The sequence below is a fragment of the Strix aluco genome, unplaced genomic scaffold (assembly GCF_031877795.1).
Source record: "Strix aluco isolate bStrAlu1 unplaced genomic scaffold, bStrAlu1.hap1 H_1, whole genome shotgun sequence".
Lineage (NCBI taxonomy): Eukaryota > Metazoa > Chordata > Aves > Strigiformes > Strigidae > Strix > Strix aluco.
The window spans coordinates 608,487-636,024 of record NW_027436666.1 but is presented as its reverse complement, the minus strand read 5'-3'; the positions used below and the strand labels follow the sequence as shown (position 1 = coordinate 636,024).

Sequence of the window (27,538 nt, the reverse complement as noted above, 5' to 3'; positions counted from 1 at the left end):
AATCCCACTTTGCTAAGGTTCATTTATTTTGCTTTACTTCTCTGTGTTTCTTAATCTCTCTGCTTTTCCATGACCATTTATCTGCCTTTTCCTGATCACAGACTATTCTTGATCCATGTCTCAGAGATTCAGATCCTATCATCAATATTAACATGAAGGGAAAACTTGAGAAAATGTGGTTATATTTACTGAGTACTAGGATCTTAATTCAGGAAAGCACTTCAGCATGCGCTTTACTGTAATTTCAGTGCCTTCTTGAAGAGGAATGTTCCTAAACACATGCCAAAATGCCTTCTTTTACTGGAGGCTGTTGAATGAAATATGGATTAATTACAATTTGTAACGTGACTTCACAGCACTGTGGCTTTAGAAGACCTGAAGAGTATGTGTATATTTTGTCACCTATCTTTACAAACATAAAAAAACGGGAAATCAGACATTTAAGATAATAATTCTCTGAAGCGCAGTGATGATTATCAAGGGAAAATTAACTGCAGGTAACACGATGGTAGCATATGTACATTTTGTTTACTGTTTTGCCATTAATGTAGTTAACCCTACCAATAACACATATCATTACTATTACCCACCATGTTGTGGTTTTACTTTTGCTTAAGAGAAGATCATGCTCTTCTTATATCTAAATAGTCTGTGGCTTTTCTGCTGGGATTTCCATAATGATGTCCGCTCAAACAGTGGGTGTAATAAAGTCATCTCATGTCGTACTAGTACAATAAGCCATCGCTGTGCACTGTAGTAGTTAAATATGTCCTATGTTAATGTAAATGCTATACAGTAAAATGAGGTTTGTTCATATATTTCCATAGTATCGGGCATTGGGACACTGTAACACCACCGTAAATAAACATTCAGATGGAAGGACGTGTTGTTCCTGTTCTTTGGACACTCAGAGGCACAGACTACATGCTTTGACAAAGCCATGCACAGAAACCGATACTGCCACTCATACAGTCGCATCTCAAAATTAAACCTCAGTTGAGTTGCTGATGAAGAAGGGATACGCAAAAATCAGTAGAGCTAGCCTGTGCTTTAAACGTCTTTTCTCCTACTTCACAAAATTTGACAGCCAGAAACTGCAGACAAGGCTTCAGAGTGCTGATTATTTCAATAGATTACTTTACAAATGTCACTCTTTGCAAACACATCAGCAACATGATTACTGTATCTTTCAGCACTGTATCAGAAATAGACTCAATAAATGGAATGTTTAAAAAAATCCAAACATTTATGAATCGTTTGAACCTACTGTACTGTCTTGTTTACTGCTGCTCTAGGAAGCTTTTCTTAAAATAACGTGTTAAATCTCAGAGGGATTATCCTGAAATGAAATTTTTAATAACAGCAAAATAAACTCATCCTTCACAGTGCTCTGTGTCTCATGACTTAGTGTTAACTCTCACCTCTCCTCCCCACTGTACATCTATCTCTACTAGCAAAATTTTAATCATCTCCTACTCCAATTCCAGGTATTTGAAAGAAAGTTATGCTTCATCCATTATATTATGTTCTTCTCAAAAAGAGAAATTAGATGCCTCAATAATTCCATGGATCTAAAAATCTTATCCATAAAGTACTGCAACTGTAGGGGGCTAAGGAAAACTCTAGAAGGAAAGACTGAAGGAACGAGGATTGCACTACCACAAGAAGAGAAGGCTGAGGTTGACATAACTGTCTTTAAGTAGATAATGGCCCACTGTGAAAAGGATCGAAATAATGCATTTTCTATGTCCACTCTGCATAGAACAACAGTGGGAGGTTAAATTACAAAATTAAATACTTTAACTCAGACATCGGGGAAAAAAAACACCTCTAGTGCAAGTGTAAAATGCCTGGAGAGGTTAGAGAGTCCCTGTCACTCAAGATCTTAAGAACAGGCTCGACAAACATCTGTCAGGAATGACACAAGCAAAGTTGATCTTGCCTTCAGGCAGAGAAGTAGATTACATGATCCCACAAGGTGCCTTCCTTCCCTATTTTTCTCCATGTCTGTGATATACATCCCTTCTAGGAGGCTGTACACTTCAAGAGCTTCCTCATTTGTTTGTGGGTGTTTCGCATTTTCAATCCTGCAGACAAAAAACCCAGCAGGAACCAGTGGCTAGAAGCAGAAGTAAAGAGAAAGAAAGACTTGCAGTGTTCTAACTGCAAGGGTAATTAAACATTCAAACAGTTTAGTAGGGTATCAGCGAGACTGGTAGAATCAAAATTCCTTGGATGTTTAAAACAAGATTAAATATCTTCCAAAAGGTCTGCTTTAAGCCAGTGTCTGAGACAGATTCTGTAGCACGTATATTCAAGAGGGCAGGCTGAATTATCATAATGATCCTTCCTGGCTTGAACATCTTTGAATCTGTGAATCGGAAATCCCTCTTCACAGCAAGAAACCTTTTTTATATAAATGTATACATTCACTTTCTGATTCTGAAAATAAAAAAGATGACAGAAAAAAAAAAAAGTTTTGTTACATTAGAGAAATCGTTTTCATCAAAGAGCATGGAATCAATTTTACAAAAATGTTCCGTCCTGAGACAGAGAGAGAAAAGGAACCATTACACATTCAATTTGATTTTTCTATTTCTGCAGTAGGTAATATATATTCAAAGTCTCCTGTCCTGTTAGAGAACAAAAGCTAACTGTTAAACAAAGTCACGAAGTATGTACACTGTTCTTCTTCAAAAAGGCGTGGAGGGTAATTAATTACTTCATCTTATTCTTGAATCACAATTGCTATTTAACAAACAAACCAACCCTGAAAAAAAGCAGCAAGTTTTACTTAAATTTATAAATTTTATCCTTCTCTCCAAGGAAACATACTGCTTATGCAGAATTATGTATGCATACAGAAGAACAAAGTGGTAAATGTAATAAATATTAACAATACAATAGAATCAGTATATAGTATATCCAGAGACAAATTAGTTCTTTAGTTTTAGTCATTATGTTAGGGAGCTAGTAGTAAAACGGATGGCCTTTTAGACAGTACATTTGAGAATCACCTCATGAGCTAACAGGCATCATTCTCAAGAAATACTTCCACAAATACTTCAAATGCTTGCTACTATGCAGTGTTCCCTAAAAATATGTCTTGGATCTGTTTCTGAAGGTGTCTGATTCCCAACTCACAATCTAATTTTATGCTGTGGATGCCGTATCTCTTTTTTTTTTTTTTTTTTTTTTTGCAGTGGAACTGAAGAATGGTGCTCAGAAGATATTCTTAATTAATAAAATGCAAAAAAAGGTTATGCTATTCTAGTAACAGAGAAGCATTCCAAGTTACATAAAAAGGAAAACATTACTAAAGCAACAAGGTGAGAGAAATAACAGAGGTATATAGAATATAGAAAGTGAGAAACCTGGGGTAAAAACTGTAATATTACAACAGTCTTATAGAATGGCATCAAGAAAATTGAGCACTGAACAGATTATTTGCTGTGTCAGAAAAGAAGTGCTTGGAAACAGACAAACAAAAAAAAGAATAAAATTATGGAATATGGGCTTAAATAATCATGTAGTCTGGCTCTGACCCAGAACTACTTCGAAGTATTTCAGGTACTTGATCTTAACTTCCGGAACTCAGGGGAAGAAAATCTTTACAATGAATTCAACTAACGTAAACCGAAAACGTAAAACAGAAAATGTCATCCTATCTCTCCAGAAGCACAATGCTATACATTTATTAATATTTTGAAATAATCTCTCCCATGCTAAATACGATTCACCAAAGAATCACTGGACTACCTCTCCTCTTGATCTCCCATTTCTTATTGGAACCAAGAGAATAAAAATACCTTTCTCAGCATTTTGCTATTATTCTACCAGAGAAAGGCTTTTATTAGGAACAAATCAACCAATAATAATGCAAAAGATAAGTTTGCAGCCAGGAACATGCTGACCTCAAGATGACCACAGAACAGCACATAAAAAGTACATTTCACAGACACGTAAGCAAGACAGTGCTTCTCACGGACAAGTACCAGAAGTAAATATGGAGAACTAAGGCCAGAGAAAAACCGGGAATCAGTATTTGCAGATTTGTGTCTTATTACATAAAAATAAGACTGGAATAGCAGACACATTTTAGAGTTCTCTCGCATATTTCAGCGAAAATACATACTGACTGCCCAGCAACTTAGATTCCTTTTACAGACCTGGCACAGAGCTTTTTATATTATTAAAAGACAGGCATTACACAACAGAAAAGCAATGTCTGTCTTGTATTTTTGTCCTGCTCCCCCCTCCCCCTGCCCCAACCAAAAAAAAAAAAAATAAAAACAACCAAAAAAAAAAGTGAAAGCAGACTGATACGAAATACCAATACTCAGTGACATTTTTAGGTCAACACACTTTCACAGCATCTGTACGATATTCTGATACAACTGAAATAGTCAATCACTGGAATTTTTTGAGATACCAGGAAGGCATGCTTTTCCAGCACGGCCAACTATAATGTGTTCAGTTACAATACATATCACAAAATATAAGAGTACTTGGTTCTCAGCATCTTTTTCAACAGTAGATGCTATCATATTCTTGGAAATGACAAATCCCGCTCTCTGCATAAACATGTCATACATGATTTTAAAAGTCTGCAGGTCTACAGTGCCTTCCTCCCTTCACTACCAGTATGCCTCTGAAATCAGAAAGTAACTCACATTTCAGACATAATATGCAAAAAAGAGGAAAATATATCCCTGTAGTCATCATGAAGAGTTGCCATCATAAAGCTGATTACAGTGACAATTAGACTGAATGTGGAACATTACAAGGCATAATATCACAAGCTTTTTAAGTCAGTTGGCAACATAATACCAAATGCCACTCAGAAATCAGATTTCAAGTGTTAGCATCGCTGAAATGCATATGAAATTTTCTCATGGATTGAAAGTTTCTCTTAAAGATATAGTTTACAGTGTAGTGCACTGGGGCACAGATTCACAGCTGTCAGTCAGTTCTCCTTATGTTTTTCACACAGTGACTCTCAAAAATCTACTGCAGATCAAAGTTCATATAAACTGCCTTCTTTCCAAATCTGTGCTTCCCTGTTGGGAACATATTCAGCAGACTTGGCTTACAGTACAGGATGTATATACTGGGCTTAATTGTGCCTAACAATTGTCTTGGCCAGTGGAAGGCATTTTCAGATGGGAAATGTGTATGAACATCTGTTACGTTTCCCTATGCCTGATTTTAACTGTTCCTTCATGGAGAAAGGCATAAAAATCAAAGCATTCATTTCTACAGTAAAAAGACCATGTACTCACTTCAGTCAATCCAGCACAGTATGTCAGTTAAAAATGGTACTCTGAGAATCCTGCAATGGATTTATTTCATTTCCTATAACAGCAGTGTTCAAAAGGCCTGAGTGTCTTTTAAAAACTTATGTCTACAAAATAAGTCACCACAGGAGCCAGCAAAGACAGTTTCCCAGTACACATTGACCAGTGTTACAATGAAACCAACCCATCTATTTATTTTCTTACAGAATGATCAGTTTTGAAAAATTTATTTGAATCATCAACAATTTTAGGTAACCTTTAGAAGTATTCAGAAGTAAATCCTTACACACAACACTTTCCTTCATTTTGTATTTAAGATTCTGAATGAATAAACAAAGATGGAACTATACAGAGCCAATTCTGCAACTGCAGACTTTTTTTTTTTTTTAATTAATGGCAAACATAACAATTGATTTGATAGGGGAAAATTGAGTAGGAAGAACAATTTGCCAAAGGCTGGCTGGTCTTTTAAGGAGAACTGGGCCTAACCCTAGCTGCTTGTTCCAGTTAGCCTTAAGTCCTCTTCTGTTACTGGATCCAACTACTGATAACTGCTACATTGTATCTAGATAGTAAAAAGGGAGATGGATACTTATGTCTGAAATGGATACAGAAGACAAAGAGAACGTGGAAGCTAGACTTTTAATTTTATGAGTTGGTCACAGAAAGGTTAAGATATTTTCAAGATTTCAAATTTTGTTTATTCTGGTTTTAGACAGTATAAGGCCAAAAAGACAAAAAAAAAAAAAAAAAAAAGGGTGCAGCTTTGTGTCTAGACACAAGATTTAAAAAAAAGTAATAACCAAAAGTGTAATTTATTCCCGTGTTCCAGAACGGGGGTGTGCTCCAATTACACTTCATTTCCCTTAGTGAAAGAAAAGCTTGTGCTGTCTTTTCCATGTTCATCTCAGAACAGACTCTTGCATGACTTGTCACAACAGAACATGCTAGATTGTTCATTCTCCTTGTTCTATCTCAGGACAAGGCAGAAAATACTGCTGCACTTCTGAAAGTAACATTCATTGGAATGGAGATGAAATAGTGAAAGTATGCTCTGTAGTTGTACCTGAATAGACAGCTTTCCAATATAGGACAGTTTCCAAGTACCACAAACTTAAAAATCACTCAGTACTAATTAATCATTACAAATGCATAACAAAATATAAATTATTTAAGAGACTGGGAAGTAGACCTTTTCAAGCATGGTTCAGGCTCTACAGAATAAAACTTAGTCGAGATTCTGTTGAACTACCCTCATGGCTTTCTGAAGAATTTATATTTTCTCTTTTGTATACAACAGACAATCAGCATCCTCTTCCATCCTGTTTGATGGCTCTAAATAATATTTATGTTTTGGGGTGGGGGGCTGGGTCAGTGTTTAATAACTGTAGTTAAAATATTGTCATTCTAACAGGGCACTGAAACACAGTTATAGAGGTTTGCTTTCTTTCTGTACCTCAAATGTTAGCAAGATCAAACTTCTTTTAAAAAAATTTATTCAAATACTGTTTTTCAGAGCAATTCCAAGTCAAAGAGAAAGAGTGTAGCAAATGTGACCTTATTTCATTAAAAATAGGCTTTTCTGTATTTCTCAAAATATTAAAAATTTATCTCTAAACTCTTTTGGCACAGACAAGATCTAATACATCAGAGAAACAAAAGAAAAATAAATCATAAAAAAAAAACGGTCAAGCACTAAACCCATTCTCCTAAAAATAAAACAAAACCCTGTACGCATATCCAACACTTAGAGAATAAGCAACCATTTTGCATAGGGGGTATACACCTTCAAAACTTCCTCTCAGAAAACTGAAGCAGGTCCCATCTTAAGCACTCACTTCAGCATCCAACTGCGTCTAATCACCCGAGCCATGCTTACAGAGAAGTTCTCTCTATGGAGTAAGGAAGGACTTCTCAGATTTACTAATTCACTAAAAGTCAGCATCACACTGAGGCTAGTAGGGAAAAAAAGAATGATTCATTATGTATTATTATCTACAAGATCATTCACAGATGCAGGAAGACCTGCTTTCCCTCACCTCTAGTCACCTTTAATTTCTCAACTAAATGTCATCTTTCTTGCTTTTGACCAACTCCGTGGTTATATCTTTTAAAAAGCCTGACAGTGGGATTCTTTTTTTAACCTGTTCTTACCACTCTTTGCAATTCTCACTTAGGTAGAGGTTCTGATTTAATATTATTCTAAGATTTTCTCTAGGACGGAAGACAAGTAAAATGTCTGGAAATTCCCTTTTTTCTCGTTCTTCTTCTCAAGTGTCAACATGATTTGTTCTCAAAGTGTTTGAAACATACTTGTATATAGCACCACTGTCAGTAAAAATGAAGACAGCTGATGCATACCTGCACAGTAGCTGGTAACTTTCGGAGAAATCTGTATTTGCATTTTGGCAGCCACTCGCTTACCTGGGTTAGATGTTTTGCAGTTTACATTGTCCAAGATGGCTGGAGATGCATTTTACAGTATTTGCTAGATACTCAAATGTCACAGAGAAAGTAAAGTGTCATAGACATTTATCACAGTAAAACAATGTATAAACAACCTACCATTTTCTCTGCCATTACTTTTAAATTTTACTAATTAGTGTCCAAGAGGGCATCACATACTTTTGAAATAGTATTGCAAAGTAAGGACAGAGACATAACAAAAGTGTACTTCTACCTCTACAAGAAAAAGCACTGGGGTAATGATCATTTCACCAGATTTTTAATGTCTCAGAATTTAAAAAAAAAAAAAAATCAGCATAGTTCAGATCAGTTCACTGCTTTATCAGTATTTTTAGCTTTATCCTAATGAAAAATAAGTTGCTTTTACTTAAGGATACTTTCCAATAAAATCTGAATACCATTTCCTTGAAATGCACAACTTGTTTTACTTAATTCAGAGGCCTCAAACAAAACCTTAAAAGGCAGATTATGAACCATTCTGACTCTTGAATATATAGGCAAGAGACTTCTACTTTCTTCTTAGCTTGATCAAAAATAAAAATACATATATGAGTAAAAATACACATTCTTTATTAATTTAATAAAACCATCAGAATTAAAGAGGATTAAGTCTTCTTCCAAGGTATCTAGCTCACGTATCTCTGGCCACTAAAGTAAGAGAAGGAACCAAGGGTATGAGAATTAACTCCAGTCCACAATAATCTCAATTTCATGAAATACAGGTGGAAACTATGACACAGAAAATTTACCTGGATCAAATTCCTATTATCTATTTACAATGTTCATGACCTGTGACTACACTAAAAAAACCCCAAATTTTTCAAATTATCTGTGAACCCTTCTCATGCTCATAAACTTAAGACAACTGTGATATCTATCTGGCAAATATTTAGCCAGGTGTGATTCCATCACTCTCACCTAGTAATAGAGCGGTTCAAATGCAACCCCTGATTACAGCAGCTGTAAGTAGTTATAGTTTAAATTATGATGGCCTTACCATATTTTTTTTCCACAACCTGGCCTACTGAAATAGACATTTCATATGTTTTTGCAACTCCATCTTCGAAACCAGGTATGAGAAAAGTTACCTGCACACCTCAGTTAAAAAAAGCACGCAAACAGACCAAATAAAACAAAAAATGTATTTTAACTGGGTTTCTAACTTTAGTTCATGTATCACAAGATAACTTATCAGAGGATGAATAAGTAAAATATTCAATCCAACTCCATAAAAATACTTGTTCTATGTTTAGATATACAAGCACATTTTTATATCAGTTGTGTATCATTCTACTGAAAGTAATAGAACTTCAAAGCTGTATCTCCTGACATAATCTGGCCATCAGAATTTTCATTACTGATGATTATGCATGAGTCAGAAAAAAAAAAAAATCAACAGCAATTCCAGATCCTTGCAAACAGCCATATCACTTTGCTGGCTTCTAGTTAGGGAAGCCAAATTAAATAATCTGCTTTTGCAGAGAATCCAAATCTTAAAAGTTTTGTCTTATTTAGGGGATGAACAAATGAATAGAACCTATGCTACTGAAAGTTACTCTATCTACAAAAACTGTTCTGTTCATATAACCTCAGGTATCCTTTTAGTTGTTCCACTTAAACACTGCAGAAGCTGCAGCCACAAAGACCCAGATTTACCCAGTTTCTTGCCCTACTAAAACACTCCATTGAAGCTTATTATCCAACACACAAGCTAGTGACCGTAAGTATATATCGTGACGTCTAAAATTCACTAATACTGATAGTACATGCAAACGTTGGACAGGAAAATATTCGGTGTCTGTTGGGTGTCACATGAAATCTTTTGCTTTTTTGCTGAGCTCAGAAAGAAGCCCTGACTATAACACAACATTGACCAAGCTGACAGAGTAAGAGGTAATGTAGTATTGCCTGACTCATTCAAATTACGTTACCCATTGATTTCTGAAATAAAGGCTAGTGAGACAAAATTATGCAGATGGGAGGAGAGAATAACCACTTGTTTCTTAGTCAAACTAAAACTATTTAGATAGGCTATCCTGTTCACTAAAAACATCTTTTCGGTCAATGGGAAAGACACTCTGTGTCATTGCCCCTCCCTCTCCCCCCTGCACATTCACTTATCAGGTATTTTATGATATAGGCACTTATTAGCAAGAAACAAAGGCAGGTTAAAAGAAAATAAACTCTTGCAATGGCAATAACAAAATACTTTCAAGCTGTCTGTAGCCTCTTGAACAAATAGCAGGTTTCACAGAGAATGCATGTTGGCTACATTGCTTGATCCATGTATCAAAAGCAAAAAAAAAAAAAAAAATATTCTGAAGGTGTATTTCCAGAGGTTTAACACCGATAACTGAAAATTTTTGTAAACAAAGGAATACAGACCTCATCCATCATTATCACCACCACCTTACATCTCCTATTAAAAGCACATTTTGATACAAAAAGGAGAAAAACTTTGCAACTCAGAGAGAGAAGAAATTTTACATATACTCTCTCAAGAACAGAACAAAATACACACTCAGATGAAAAGTGATTGCAGTAGTAAAATGTTAGTCCTCCACTCACAAAGCGCTGGGAGTATAGTACTAGTAATAGGAGACCCTTATCACTTGCAAAGACAGAACACCACAATCAAGCCAGAATAAATCTGCATCTAAAGGTAAATCATCTACTTATTGCATTTCAACTAGGCAACTCAGCCAATGTAAACAGAAATTATGCACTGCGTTCCACTAGATCGTAATCTAAAAACAACCAAAACAACTATACACCACTTCAGGCAACACAGAAAGAACCTCTCATCATTTCTATTTCAAATGCATTATTCAAATAAAAACTACTAAATTACAAAAGCCTTTTTAATGTAAGGTAACAGAACATATCCACAACATTTCTGAAAACTGGACTGCCAGCAAGTAAGTGTGATTTTGCAGGTAGCCTAACACACTAGCATCTACAAGTATTCTGAACGTATTCACTGCTAGCACTTCCCAATACAGCACTAAAACAAGGATTTTACAGACGGGTAAAGATGGAACTGTGAAGAAATCTGCACCACTACTTTTCACAGCATATTCTAGGCAATTCTCTCACTTAGCCCTAAAATAAAATGGAACTGTCTCCAGATTACCACTTTTCCAGTTGTCAGTCAAACACACACACCAGTTATGGAAAATGAGATGCACAGATATAATCAAAATATCTTGACAATAATTTCAATTTAAGAATGATGCACTTAAAAGTACAGTAATTCCCAGTTTATTAAAATAGTTAATCAAGAGCCATCTATTTCATACTTTTCTTCTACCCCCCTTTACCACCACACAAATAAATAAGGCAAAAAAAGCAGAAGAAAATATTTTAGCTTAGCTGCTTGAAGTCCTTAACAACGAACATAAGCTTAAACCCTCAGAATTCTTAGAGCTTTTCTGGTCACTATGCTAGAACAAAAACACACCTTAGAAAAATACTGACCATATTCAGAAAAAACCCCATCTTTTGAATCTTTAAGTAGCGCCTTTTGTATTAAATAGGACTGTCTCTCTATTTAGACTTTCCTATTAGTTTACCGAAAGGTCTAAGTAATTTCAACTTTATTAATTTTTATAATAATGCATATGAACTCCTCTTTCTCTGCTAAATAGAAATTGAGCCACCTAAACCAGCCATGTAATAAATAATTTAGCATCCATCATTAAAATGTCACATACTGCACTTGTGTTTTCAAAATATTTTACCATATTTCAAGTATCCAGAGCAATTGCAAACATTTTATATACCTGAAACACTCAAAGTCATGAAAGATGAAGCTAATATGGAGACATTTCACTTATTATTCTATAAAACGTACTACTCTTCTATGAATTGCAAAATGGTTTTTTTGATGCTGCACTTCATAATTTTAATGACAAACAGAACTTGGCTTCCCCCGTTCATTCTGAGCAGCCCAGAGCCACGCGTCCTGACAGCAGGGCAAGGGTCCCACGGCCGCCCCTGCGCAGGGACCTCCTCCACGCACACCCTCCTGACTGCACCATCCTCTGGACTGAAGGGTTCCCCCACCGGAGTCAAATGACAAACCTGGGATGTGAACCAAGGGCAGGATAAGAGGTCTTTTACTGGATTGCCACTTAATCCTCTGTGACATATTTTTTATCTCACCTGCCAGGACAAACAGCATGAGAGGTTTGAGGCACAGAAGGCCCTGCTGCCCACAGCATGTGCAGTTGCTGGGTTGCACTACCTGCTTTGCTCCTCACGGCAGCGTAATTGTGACAGCCTGTGAAGCCACCAGCACACCTTTTGTGCCAAGTCAGAAAACATCTCTCCACCCACATCAGGCATAATGCTATTTATGCATCATTTGTCCCATCACGTGATTTTTTTCCTCCTACCATTTCACCCAGGAGGAAGAAGGGAGAGGAAGATAGTTTATTTTTCTCATTACAAAATGTGTTAAGAAATCATAGGCAATACTAATAACATCGTTCTAATAAGATTTTGAAGGTGTATTTATTTATTGGAAAAGAAAACTAAGTTTGCAATATATTTAACATAACTTGATACATTTTGACATATCTGTAACTCTGAGCAACTACTTTCCTTCTCTCCAAGAACATACGCGTTCCACTTTTCATCATCTCACTCAAACATATGATCTCGGTAAGAGGAACACAAATCTTAATAGATTAATCCATGCAATTGGGAAAATACACATGGTTGTTTATCCAAAGTGTTTCCAGAAATGTATCCACAGTATTTGCCCTTTTTTGTTTGTCCTAAGTTTCACACATTCCAGTACTCTCTAACAAGAGGGTGTGGCAAAAGCAAATTTAAGATGTAGGATAGAGTTTTCTGATGAATTTAGGCGAGGCTGGAAAAGGCTGCACATACACAGCAGTACATAAAATAATATACAGCACTTGAAGGTGCAGAACCCCTGAAGACTAACAGTCCTCCACGGACATCTGAGCTCTCTCTTGCTCAACCATGCAGCATCAAACATGAAAAAACCCCAAAACAGTCCCCCAGATCTCAACGCAATACTCTACGCTGTTTGCATATGCAATCCTGGTGTAAATCCAATTGGAAATCATGGGGAATCCCTAATCAGAAATACATCTACTTTCTCTAGATATCCATGCAAATAAATAAATCACAATCTTATAAGCCTCTAAAATATTAAGCCAGCCTCGTATTTGAAAATACTTCAGGGTTGTGGCTCTCAACCTGCAACCCAGCAAAAATGTTTGCATAATCAGTTTATCAAGGCATATTTTTGAAGAAAATTTCCATTAAAGTTCTGAACATTATGTAATTACTGCTTAGAAGAGGATGATATAAATATGCCTATCAAGTGTCCGTTGCATTATTTATTTTGGATACTTTACTTTGGTCTACTCTAAGAGACAAGCAATAAGTAATAATGTCATAAACTGACTGCAGATACTGCAAATGCAGATAAAAACTTGGGGTGAGAAAGCGGATAAAGCATTTAATGTTCTGGTTCACCCACTAAGAGAGTAACTCAAACATTTGTTTTGTTTCCAAAATGCAGTTTTCATGTATGACATTAGGGAGAGGGAGAGAAGTATCCACATGAAGAACACTTTTTGACTGTACCTGTAAACATACCTATTTTTTTTGTAGAATAATTCTTATTGCTTGACTATTTTAGACCTATGCTAATGGAGTAGCATAGGCCTGGATATATCTTTCTAAGGAAAGAAAGAAAGGAAAAAAAGATTGAAGTAAGGCATCCCGAATTTTCAAAGGGCCCTTTCTTCTAATCTATCTGCTCGGATAATGCGTCCAGAGTGGCATTTTGTAATGACAGCAACTTTCCAACAAATCAATAGTTATTTAATTCCCAACAAGCTCTCGAGTCCATTAAACCTGATTACATTCACCCATTTCAGTTGGGTGCAGTTATTTTTCCTACACCGGCACTTAATCTATAACAGGAACTTATGAGAACTTTCAAAAGCAATTTCAACATCAATCAGCATACAGTGAAAGGCACGATTTGCTTGTAATTATTTATTGGACAGGATGGCACAGGGTCTGACTGAGCTCTAGCGTCCGACCTTCACCCCCAAATTCTAATGGATATGAAGGCCTGCTTGATGCGTTCAAGTGTGCTACCATCTCTCACTGCATAAAAAAATAGCACCAGCTTGCATGTCCCAGAAGACACAGTTTTTCAATACTTGATAATGGCCTCTGTGCAATGCTGTATTTCTATTTTAGACATATGTGTCTGATATTATGCCTAAAGAGAAGAACACAACTCAGTCTTCAATTACTGAATGGACCTACAAGGAAAAAAAAAAAGCTGTTTCCTGCTATGATTGCCCCTCTATGCCAGCTAACTTGTAAAGGAGCATAATGAAAATTTGCCTCTCCTCCACAGCTAATTTGACTGATCACTAGCATGACCCAGAAATGCCATAATACACGTGTGTGTCTCTCAACCATGTTAATGCATAATATCCAACTACTGACAGTTACAGGGTAGACTGATTTTTTTTCATTTTGTCAATGCTTGGAAATGTTACTTGCATTCTTTCTTTATGTCTTATACTACTGTAAACAACAGAATACTTTTTGCTTACTAAGTGTCTGCATGATGTATTCAAAATCCTAAGTCTAACAACAGAAAATTCAGTAGTACCACTTTTTGATAAAAATAAAATCAAAACCAGACAACAGAACAAGAACAGCTAAATCTAGTAATTACCAGTTAACTTCTAAAACACAGAAGTCTTGCCCTGAAGCAAGATTACACTTTCAGGGTTCAAAATAATTCATACGATGCATAAATATTGTGTGAAAGTGATCTACTTCTATACACACAAAAACACAAACCCTTTTTCATTGTGTGAAGCGTTAACATATTAATTAATGCATGTTTAACACTATTCATATCTGCTGTGCTAAAACACTTAAACTAAACACATGATGGTAAGTTACTTTGTCTTATGACCTGCCGTGGGAATGCTGACTCCCTCAGAAACCTAGAATGGATAGCAAATCCTCTGCCCTGTGGTCAACCTCGTGAAGCAAAGGCATGAATGTTAAACAGCAGACAAATCAATACAAGCAAATATAGCTCAACTACACCATTTATTCAGCCATGAGAGATGTCAATACACAGATTAGGGTGATCCATCTTTTTGATTTCCTACTGTCTTCTCACTGACTACATGAGAGCTTTTGCCTGTATTAAAAGTGTTTGCTTTCTCAACCATAAAAATTCCAATTATTACTCTAAGTGCACTAGAGTTAAGTTGCTTGTTGGAAGCGGCCTTGCATTACCTGAACAAGTCCAGCGAAGTATGGTGCTGCCGGCAGAATCATTGGCACTCCATATGGATGTAGCAAAACTCCTTGAGACGACAACATGGTTTAAGTGATAGTATTACTCCCACTAAAGCTAAACACATCAATTGAAAGTTAGGGGAAAATCTATATACCAACTTCTTCCAAACTCAGAGCTAGAACCAAATAACTTCTGTCAGGGGCAAAGCCCACATCAGCTGTAAAAAAAAGAAAAAAATTGACATCAGCAACTCTTAATGTTAAAATTTTCTTCAGAGACAACAGATAGAGACAACAGCTGCAAGCCTAACTCTACCAAAAAAGGAGGGTGCTATTTTGGGACCAGCTTAAGTAACATGACTAACCAACTACTCCTTATCAGTTCAGTTTTTAAGTACTATACACATACAGATCAAATTCTGTACAGGTCTAGCAATTAGAATGAATTTTGCTATCAGTTCTGGCATATACACGACAACAGTTACTATTAGAACCATTTAAAAAATAATCAGGTTTATCATGATTGTGTAAATAAACGTTTCCCTGTATTTATAAGCTGTTAAACAGTATTCATGTGAGAGGTTAGACTTAAGTCTGTTACGCTGGATACATATTGTTTTGATTTATTGTATTTTTCTTGCTTATTTTGAATATTTGAGCTAACTAATGCAAACTAACGACTTCTATTATAAATTAAGTGTAAATTATATTTTAATAGCTTTTCTAACCTTTCACAACATCTGTGTTGTTACATTTATCATAGCTTTTTTAAAAAGAATGAATTTGACCTTTAGAGTATTCCATATCTGTTCTCCAATTAAACTCACACTCTTAGTGCAAGAGACAAAAGAGCAAAATTTAGGCTGTTTTCTCCCCTAAACAAAACAGATTTGCTTTTTAATGTACTACTTGCAAGACAGTCTCTTCCACAGCTAATCATTTTTTCTTTAGACAAAACAAACTTAGCCATTAACACCTGCTTTCATGTGCAATGTATCTTCTATTGCAGTTATGACTAATGACAAGAATTACAACTGAGCAAGATTTTTTTAATTCAATAAAGAATTAGTTAGGTGCTTAAAACTTCATGCTACAAGTAAAAAAAACATAAATTAAAAAAATCCTCTCCTACAGTCTTTGAATAACCAGGGTGCTTCACATCACTAATTTCAGCTACTTGATTTTGTTGCATAATTACTTTTCCAGATAACTAATTGCAGACAAGATTTGATGTGATACTCAATTATTTAATGTCACATTTTGACCATCGTGAAAGGTTTTCAGTAATTGATTCTCATGTATCAAGGCAGCCGTGTTGCATGATTTAGAAATCTACCTTAGCAGCTGCATGTTGGCCCTCGTTACTATCAGCCTTACGCCACTTCTAACTTTAGATGTTGAACTGTGACCCTCTATGATGCTCTTTTGAGAGACTGCCAATGAGGACAGCAATTGTCACATGATGAAGTGATGTTTACCTAGTTCCATCTCCTGTTACAGAATAGCTTCACTTCTCTGTTGGGGATAATGCAGTTCACATTGGTTATCTGACTATACTTAGCTATTAATCATATCCCTTGCTCTTTTATTATTAAGGAACATAATCCTGCAGTTTAATTATTAAACACACAGAGGCTGACACATTGTGGATTTTGCCAAAAGATTTTCATAAATTCCAATACAAAACCAGTTATAGACTTTCATACAGAAACATATAAACAAAAGGTATATATGAGAAAGCGAGTTGCCATTACAACTCATTTAAACGTATTTCATTTCTAAAACAAAAAGTTCATTTTAACTATTACCTATTTGTTTGGTCTAACAGAGTGCACTGCATTTGAAGAGAAATATTTCTTTCACCTAGGAATGGAGATTATAAAATGGATTCTGTGAGCTTTACTTAAATGACTCCAGTGGGACAACTGACATAAATAAGGATTGTTAAATTGCTCTGTAAAATACCTAGTCGGTTTTTTGTTTCAGCATGTATGTATTTGAGAAGATGTCTGAAAACCTAAAGAGCAAGATGATTTGTACAGGGAAGCACAGGCTCAAAGGAAGCTTTCCTGTGATCTGAGAGTTTTTGTTTAATATTTTCATTAATTATTTTGGCATAAGGCAACATGCTGGTAAAATTTCCTGATGACATAAAGTTGGAAGGTACTATCAAGACTGAGAATGATAAGAATATTATATGGAAAGAATTGCTCAATCTTACAGACTGCATTAACAGAAACAGGATGAAATTCAATAATATAAATCGTAAGGTCATGCTTCTACTAATAACAGAAACTTCAGTTCTAAACTCGGGAGGAAGACAAGTGGGACCTCATTGCAGCTGTTTAAGGAATTTGAGTTGCTAATGTGATGCAAATATGAAAAGGCAAATTATCAGCATTTCTTAATTTTATTTCTCAATTTCTTAGAGGTACTTCGAACAGCATACAGTTCTCTTCATCCACATTAAAAAAAAAGGTCAAATTCAACTAAAACAGCTGCAGAGAAAGCCCTTTCTGTGTTCTTCAGGGGAATGGAGCAACTATGTTGTAACAGGAACCTAAGAAAGTTTGATTTGTTTATCCTAGCAAAACTGTGAACAGGGAAGAAAACAGTAGGAGGAAGAGACTGTTTAAGCTAAGGACAATCCTGACACATTAAAAATAAAGGAAAAACTAGTTATGAATAAATTTAGGCTGAAAATATTTTTTTCAGGTTATTTTTTAAAAATATTTTGGTGTTGGCTAAGTGAGGGTCTAGAACAGCCTTCCAAATCCACAGTAACAAAAAAGGATGGTTTATAAAAGAAAATTGTATGACGCCAATAGTAGTGGTAGTCTGAACTCAGCAACTTACAGGAGGACCCTTCCAATCCTTTGCAAGCAGTATAAACATTCAAGAATAATGAAAATATCAAATGTCTAAAAAGCATTTATATTTACTACATTGAAGACTGTAATATATAAAAATAAACTTTGAAAATAAACTGTAGTTACCTGTTTTAATGAAAGGATGCTTTGCTTGCCTCACTATAACAACATGCTTCTAAATGTATAGCCGTATAGCACTCCAAATCCAAGCTCTGACTTTCTGGTTGGGCTCTTTGATGATGTCCCATGTGTGCACCAGCTACCTAAGTTCGCACAAACCTCTGTGAATCAAAACCACAGAAGTACAATACAGCTTTACTCGCATCTCCGCCCCGTGCCAAGTTCTGAACTTACGCCAATGCAACTACATCAGCTTCACCAGTTTATACCAACATATTTGTTCTCCCTCCCAGCCACAGAAAAAGGAAATTTGTCTTAAGTTTTCACCGGTAGATAGCATTAATGGCCACTCCTGTTCTGCAAGAACATACTGAATACATGAAATTTGACCATAAGAGTGCTGAGGACTCAGATAATGAGCCAGAAGAGTATTAAATATGCTAATAATTCTGTTTTGCTTTAGTAGGACGTCCAGCATGATTAAGATTAAGCACAGGCCTAGCTGTTTTTGCTAGGACAAAGCCAGAATGGCCAGTGCCATGCACATCAATCATCTGTCTGAAGCCACTGATGGTGACAGTACTTACTTCCTGCCTACTCCAGGATTCTTACTCCCTTCAAAAATTTAAGTATGTGTGTGGGTGGAAAAGGGGAGATCATCTATTTTAAACAACTATACAGCTTTCACTTCCATTACATTCTAGAAAATTATAATGCTGTTAGAAAAAAATGACACGCTCAGCCATTTTCAGTATGTTAATGGAGGGCATGTTTCTTCCAGCTGTTTCCAAACCCTGGGGTTTTTTTAATTAAAAATTTTCAAGGATTTTCTGAACCCAAAAACTTATTTTAAAAACAAAAGACAGGTGAAAAGAACAAGAAAATAGATGAACACTAGTTTTATATACAAAGTATGTATACACAAATAAAATATACAATCTTATTTGTTTCATTTCTGCAGAATTTTGCTAAAAGGTAGGTATTATTTATGAAAAGCTGGTTTTAAAGGTGAACAGAATAGGTTAAGCAAGCTAAGATAGCAGTAGAAGGTCACAAAACACATAACTATTTCAGGCCCAGTGGTCTAACGCCACGATCTTATGTTTTAGCACAGAACTGAAGCTACTGACAGGAGTGCTCTAAAACTAATTTCACTGCAGACTTGCTAAAAAGTTGTTTCCGATGGGAAGGAAATGAAGACCGCTGTACAGTACGGATGCACGCAGAAAGAAATAAAGCCAGAACTATGCCCGAAAACTGGGCTACACATTCAGGCAGAACAAGAAAAATGAAAATGATGCAAGAATCAAGGTTTTGATCCCACCTGCATATAACACCTAAATGGCACATTAGACAATGACCAAAATATGCCCCTAGGGAAAAGCAGATGCCTAGTTTTGCTATGGTTCAAGATAAAAAAAGACTTTAGCAACTTCCCTGGAGCCACATTGCCTGGAAAAGACAGATCCCTGCAATGCAGTCATCAGCCAATCAATGATGTACACACTTATCAGATCCTGACAGAAGTTATCTATTTAGACCATCTTTTTGCCAAATCATTAATCCTTCTTAATACCTATATCTAGTTCAAAATAGCACAAACAATAATTCTTCCAAATGCTCTACAACACCAATGAACTTCAAATAATTTCTACTTCCTTCCAACACTGGCCTAACTTTCCCATCTCACAGATCATAAATAATCCAGGTACCACCTTGGCACCCTCTTCATAGCTTATGCTATGTCATATTTGATTCCTTTAACCTTTTCTTCAACCCTCCCATTTTCTGGACACCTTTCCTATTCTCCAAACGCTCTCCATTTTCGCTTTAAGATTTCTCAGTGGTTTTCTGGTAAAGGAAAACCCAGAACTGAGAGGATAAAGGAGGTCTCCTGGTAGTTTCCATCACCCACAGCAACTTTAGATTATTGTCCCTAAAAAAGTATTACCAGATCAGTATCATGCACGCTCTGAAAGAGAAGGTGAGCTGCCACTGATTAGCACTGCCTGAGGTAAGTAGACCCAGGCAGAAAAGGCTGCCCTGCATGTCTTCCCTCACCCTCATAACCATGACTTCTGCCACTTTTATAACTACTACGCTTGTCCTCCAAAGACTATTTCCACCTTTCTGTACAAAACCTTTGGGACCAAAGGCTCTTCAAGGGCACCTCTAGATAGAAGCACTATCCAGATATGACCCCTGTCCTCAGCTGCTGACTCTATTCCACTCTTCTAAGCAAACCTTGAAGTACACATAGGAGCTGTTCATGCCAAGTATCAATTCCCAAGCCAACTCCTATTATGCTTAACTGCAGAGCCAAAATACAACATGGATATTTTAGTGACTTTTAAAGTAGAAAATATCACATATACAAATCAAAGATATCTACTGATCCCATACTGATACAAGTATGGCAGATGATATCAGAGTTTGTCGAGTTTATTAAGCATCTCAGTTTATACTAGTGTATAGGGCAAGGATATCGAAACTGTTTACAACTGGGAGAGCCCATCTGTTTCAAGTACGTGGAACACTTGTGGGATACAGCACATTGGGTGTTAAAACACTTTTCTTCCAACCTTAAAGTTTCTATTTGAAAATAACATTAGGTCTTAGGAGCAAACTGAAAACTAGCTGAAGTTCAAGATGAACCTAGACAATTCTTTCAATCGGAAACCAGCAATGCTTCAGTTTCACTTAGGTTCAGCTCTCTAGCCTTTTTCTTTTAAAAATACAACGGCGGCAAATTTAGAGATTTCAAAGATAAATAAAGATAATTAATTATAGTCCTGCTGACTATGAGACCTTCAGACAGAATCGCCTCACACAAAAACTTAGGAAGCATATTTGGGAAACAATTTGTAGCCCTAGAAAAATTAAAGCTCTCACATTATAGGCCAATTGGTTTTACATTATTTGAAGTGCAATATCTCAGCACATGTTGGTCTCCGAGCACATGTCAAATCCTTTTTCTTTGGTTTGACCAACTCCAAACTTTCTGTTTTGTTGTCAGCACTGTGCACTGATTCACCTGCTGCTCTATTTATCTCACTGGCTAAAGAATGGCATGTTTACTTGCATTTCTTTTGGAATGCTCCCAGAAAGATCACTTCTCCTTTCCCTCCTTGCATTGCCCCACAACACATCCTTTTACTACCTCAGCAACCATATGGTACTTGTCATCACCTTTAAGGGCTCACTTCAGCCTATTCCTACCCTAGCTACTACTGTGAACGACTGAACGATTAGTACCTTGTTCAAATTGCCTTGAATATTATGCTCCTTCACATCCTAACCACACTTAAAATGGCATTAATGCTTTCTCTTGTAAGTTCCTGATATCAGGTAAGAACTTCCTATAAACATCTATGAATGCTCTCTTTCAGCTGATAAAACCTCCTCTCGCCAGAATGCCACACAAAAATGTTGACTGGGGGATGAACCGATCGCTGAGTAGCATGATGACCACTATCTCCGTTCCCCTGCAAGTCAGCTGTATATCTGTATCCATCTTAGACTGTAAATTCCTTTTGAAGAGAGCTGTGTCTGGTACAAGGAGATCACCTATGACAGTACTATGAAAGAACACACACACTCAAAACACACATCTACTTAGTTTCACTTTTTCAGGAATATGTGAAGGCAGAGATTTTTACATAAATGGCTTGACCTCTTCTACGTCCATTCCTGCTTAAGCTAGATTACTAGAGATACATATTTGTCTCCTGAGAGCAGCTAGAGTGATTTACCCTTCACTGAGTCACAAAACACATTCACTTATACAGGTGATAAATGTATGCTTGAGAGAGGAAGCAGATTAAAAAATGGAGTTAAGGGGTGCTTTTGTGGCTGGACTTCCTTTTGGCTACCACAGGAATGTAAGGATCAGTCATCATCCATACGTATCATGGCACAAAACCAGAGAACAATCTGTGAACCTCTACTCCCTGAAAAGGCAAACAAATAGCTAAATAGGCCTTTTGACTTATCTGTGTTTTCATATGAATTAGAAACATTCTGAATCACAACAAGATTTGACTTTTTGTGCCAGCATTTGTGTCAAAATTAAAGCAGAATGAATCTGGAAACTTCAGTTATTTAATGGGCTGGGCACTGAACTAGGAAGAAGGACATTAGATTGTGCAAGAAGTCACACAGAAAATCATCTTCTAAAGCTACAAAAAGGGGTGCAGCACACGTGGTGATGCAAGCCATTTGTAGGGCAGCTCCTTCAGTGAATAGCTCCATGGCCCTGTACAATTCTATTTGTGAAGGGAGTTTGTGTCCTATTGTCCTGGATCACTCAGAAAAGTTAGCTGCAGAACTGGAGGAAAATACTACTGCTTTAACTACCAAGAGTCCTTTTTGACATGCGTACATTACTACTTATTCACACCACCAAAGATGTGTTGCAAAGGTCTTCACTATGTTTCTTATGTCTTAATGAGCACTGCACTGCTTTCCTCTTCTTACAGAGTTCCATACTGGCTTTTATCCCATAATTCCCATTGGCTTGATAGGGTACCAAATCAGTTATATTTTCACTGTTGGCTTCTTTGAGAACAAACTCCTGCCCATCTTCAGGCTACTTTAGATATCTTTTGCTACTCTGCTCTTGAATATATCTGACATTTTTTAAAAAGCTGAGATAAGCCTCCAATCCATGTGAAGTTAAGCAGTTTTGAAAATTTTGTATGGAATGTAGAGCAGACACTTTCAAGATCTTGTGCTTGTCTGACATAGCCAAATTGCTGAAAATGACATACATTCCAATGGCATAAATGATAAGCAGTATCACATATATCCTTATTTAGAAAAATGTCAGGCTACATATATGTATTTCACAAAATATGTATTACTATCATAGTTCCACATATCTTCCTTAATCTCATTCATTTATTCTCCTCTTTCATGTGCTGGATATAAGGTGCCCAAGAAATATGTATTTCTGCATGTATTTTGCCAACAGGTAGGAGCAGGCTGTAATCTTCCCCTTGGGGTACATTCATTTGCAAATACAGACCAGCAACAACAAAACATATTTTTCCACGCAAATCGGGAACAGACTGACTTCTAATCAATATCCACTCTTAATTAATCCTATTGATATACCCAAGCAATGCCATGGTAGATCATCATCCATTCCACACAGGATTTTTGCCAATACTTGAGCACACCACCAGTCGCACCCGGTATCAGTTCATGGCCATCTTCTTGTTGACACCAACGTGCATAAAACAGGATCTCAGGAATATAACAGTGTATTCTAGAACAGACAAGCCACCTTCCTGTCACTGTCATCTATCAGGCTTTGGCTGTATGGAGATGATAGATAGCAACATATTTTTATTGCCAAATTTGGTCAAATGGACTTCTCTTTATTGCTATAGTAAGGCTACTCTGATTACTGTATCATAGGAAGCTATGACTTCTTCTTGACCCCAGTTAGCACATTCATTATTCATCAAAGTACAGTTTTCATTTGCTTCCCTTGGGAACAGCTGAGCGTCACTGTGAGGATCTCACAATACAACTTCACCCCCTTAATACACTCGGGATTTGCTGACAAGTAACAGCTCCTCATTCCCCTGAGTAAAGTTCATATTAATAGGACTGCACGGTGAATCATGAGATGGTATTAAATCATGCCTCCTGCCTGTATAAATACATCATTCAAGCACCCCACTATGCCAAGTGCAACGGTTTGATTGCAGAAACCAGCATAGGGTAGATATCCTAAGTGAGCAGGGTGCCTTGGAAAAAATAACCTATTCAAACCCCAAAATAATAAAGACCCTACAGGTCTTTAAAGGGATCAGAGGAAATTTCTGTTCACAACTGACGTTTCATATTTTCCAGAGATAAAATATCAAGACTTGAAGGCATTAGATATAATGCAAGCCATAACTGAGCTCTATTCAAGACAATATTTTTTAAGTCCTGAAGTTTAGCCAAGAACTACAAGCTAGGAACATCCGAGGAAGGCAGGATTTGGCTGAAAGTATTAGAAGGCACATTTGATATAAAATTTGCCTCCAAATCAGAATACCACAAAGTTAAGAAAGCTTTTTCAACTTCATTGCTACTTTATGTCCAAACTCAATTCAGTCTCATAGGTCTCTCCTAATGCAACTGTTTGGAAACACTTAATCCCACGTTCGGCAATTCAACCACCACTCCTAAACTCAGTATGATGTTTCACAGGTAGCTGCTGTGCCTTACCAATAATCCAGCCAACAGGTTACAGAGCACAGTAGTACCTGCCTTTTACTGAGATGGGTCAGATCTCTTCTGCCCATAATCTGAGGGTCTGTGACTGAGGTCAAGTCAACGTCAGTGGAATTGCTCTGGCACTCCCTGCAGGCATCTTCATGTAAACAGCTAGTCCACTCGAAAACTACTTTGAAAGAATAAAGTTCCCTGGATTAAGCTTCAACAAAACTTTCTGATAATACAGCAAATAGATCCCACCTTAAAGAATCACACCATGTCTTTTCTTTCCTTGCCTCCCCCAAGAGCTCTTAGACAATATTCTACTTATTCATTACACATTCCAGAGCTAAATACCTGTTCTACCAAACAGGTGATTTTCTTCAGCAAGCACAGTGGATGCTGAATTCACGTGCATACTTGATTCCTAATGTTCTCTCTCACAACAACTTCCTCAGGGCAACGTAAACCTATGGGGATCGTGCTACTGATCAGAGTAGCAGAAAAGGATAGAATAAGCACGGAAGGACAGAAAACCATAATGCTGTTGTATTAATGCCAGGTGGTAAGAGCCTTTCCTGTCATCCACTTATCAACTTTTTTACTTTTGGCTAATTCCATTTTATATTAGAAGGGAATAAAGAAAGGATGGCCTTTTTAATCTCACCTTCATTTAGGTTTTAATCAACCTCTGTCAGTGCACTCGGAGTGCACCAGCAAAGGACTAGTGTAAATTTGTGCAGAGAAGAAGGAGATCAGAAGAGGATTATTTCTATTTTTATTGAAATCAGTACTTTAGCTGACTTTAGCTGATATTAAGGTTATTAGTTGGATACAAGTAAGATTTTATTGCTGCAAGAAATGAGACAAAGTAGTCTCCTTCTAAGACCTGAGATGTGCCCAGTTCTCCTGCAGTGCAACACAGGAGGATCAGACAACAAAAATAAACTCTCTTAGAACATCTTACCTTTTCTGAAGATTTTTCAACAGTGATTAGTCCCTAACCAGAAGAAATGGAACCCATGATACTGTTTAGTAAAAAAGCAAAACACCAGAATGGGCATTACTAAACAACAAGAACAAATGAAAATAAGAAATGTAATATTCCCCTACAAGTTCTGACTTGTGTTGCTCAACAAACAGGAACTGTACTGAAAGATCATATCCTGTTGTTCCCACAAACATACCTTTTGCACATCTGGATTGCTATTGCTACATCTGAAATGCTATTACTGGAACATGTCTCTGGTATTGCAGTGACAGAAGCGCTACATAGCTGCTTCTACAGAACTGTCAGATTTCAGGATAATTAATGAGTCAACTGGGACTAGTGAATTCTTATAGAAATTATTTTCAAAGATTTTTATAATTACCTCAATTTTTTTCTTAATGATAGGTCTCCTTCACAGCCTGCTTCCTTAGATGCTTGTGTAATCTAGTACTGCTGCATAAGCAATGAAAGTTAACAAGTTTTGTTGTTGTCTACTGATCTATTTGGCCACTTGTGGTACTAGTAAAAGAGTTACATTTCCTGAGTTCTTATCCTCTGCTCTTCAGCCCTGATTAGCTCTTTAAGATCATACAAACCAAACACTGAACAGTTTTGTGCTCTACAGCGCTAATTCCTCACGAAGCTACGCAAATAACCAGACGCCGTCTGCTCTAACTCAGTTTCCTTCGTAATTCTGGGAAGGTAACTTTCCCTCAGAGTTTCCATAAACCAGTTTCAAAGTTCATTTTCTGCTGGAAGTGGGCACACACCACTTGTATAATTTTACTGCAAGTAAGCACTTCAAACTATTCTCAAGCAAAACAGCAAAGCCAAGGATAACATCCCTAGTGGAAGTCAATAAACTGTGTTGATCTACCCCAGCAGAAATTCTGATCTTCGTTTTCTTTCCCATTAAAATTCATCTCTGCATTGCACACCAGAAAAAAGCCCGTGAATACTCCATTTCCATGCATGCATTTGAAGACACCTTTGGTTGGTTATATACAAACATACATGTTCATTTAGAATGAGCAGTTCCTAAGAGACACACCCTAGCAAACCATTTAGCAATAAACATTATAGAAAAAACAAACAAAACCACAGTTCCTCCCTGTCCCGCAGTGGGTTTCTGGAAACACCTTGAAAATAAAATTCCCTGCAAACAGCATTACCCTGGCATTCCTTTGTTTTTTAGGAAACTGTATTTAGAAGTTCCTGTTTGAGTTTCCATTTGGCACATGTTTGGGGAGAGTCAAAACTGCAAGTGTAATCCTCCAGATCTGTGGAGGAGCATTTACTGACACCTGAAGGAACAGATCTGAACTCCCCGTTTTACATTCACATCTTTTGCTGTTGATGCACATGGAGAGGTGAGAGGGAGGTTATGAAGCATTTCTAACAAGCCCTTCCTTGCACAGAAAAAGTAAGGAATTTTCCTTCTATGCTAAAAACTGAATGCCATTTTGCAAAATTACATTTAAACAAGCACCTGGAACACCAGCCATGCATGACTGTTAATAATACATACTATTCTGAGTAAATATGCTTATAATTTTTTTCCCCCTTTGAATTCAGTTCTTTATGTATATACAAGGGGTAGTTTAGTTCATGTTAAAATGACATTAAACAACTTCATTTCAACGGAAAACCTGTGTACATAAAACCACATTACATTCACAGCATTTCGAAGGCCTCAAACGTGCACATGTAAGAAACAGCTCTAGGACAGCTGTAGCTCTATAATGGCATACGGTGGCAGCTCAATAGCCATGAAAGTACTACAGACTCATGTTCCTCCTTGTTAATGTAACATTTTTAATAGGTGACTTTCTGCAATGATAAAAGCTACAGAAGGATTAATTTCAGAATTTCTTTATCATTAGTGTCTGGAAAATTTTCTTCTACATTTTATTTCTGAGGCAAAACCAATCATATGCTATGTAGTAGGAATTTTTCAGTGATTTACCTTAATCCGCCCAGAGGGAGTATAGTGGACATCAGTGTTACATAAAGAAACGTAAAACAGTTGACAGGTACATTAAAGCAAAGCAAAAAAAATTAAAACTGATAATGAAACATGCACCCTTCTAACAGGAAATCTATCTGTAGAAGAGTGAAGTTCTACAGTGTCATCTCCCTGCTTGTACAGTACAACTTCTCTTGGCAGGGGAGTACCGAGGGTGGTTCTGCCCTGAGTAAGATTTGTGAGAGTCTGAGCATTGCCTTCCCCAACTGATGCTCTGGTAACAGTGTAAACT

The 27,538-nt window shown here is 36.8% G+C and overlaps 1 protein-coding gene across 26 annotated transcripts in view; it reads right to left on the bottom strand.

Annotated features, from left to right (window-relative positions):
- LOC141919139 (RNA binding protein fox-1 homolog 1) overlaps positions 1-27,538 on the bottom strand; it is a 766,805-nt gene that overhangs the window by 253,459 nt on the left and 485,808 nt on the right. For 3 of the 26 annotated variants that reach the window (XM_074814133.1, XM_074814139.1, XM_074814134.1), the window contains 2 exons: positions 18,083-18,237; positions 15,084-15,304 (listed from right to left, as the gene is read on the bottom strand). The exons of 20 other annotated variants lie outside the window; for them this stretch is intronic. In XM_074814133.1, coding sequence (XP_074670234.1) covers positions 15,084-15,170 — 87 coding nt within the window. In that variant the 5' untranslated portion in view covers positions 15,171-15,304; positions 18,083-18,237. Of the gene's footprint in view, positions 1-15,083; positions 15,305-18,082; positions 18,238-27,538 lie in introns of those variants that run through there. 3 more of the 26 variants (XM_074814135.1, XM_074814140.1, XM_074814153.1) reach the window with 2 other exon arrangements.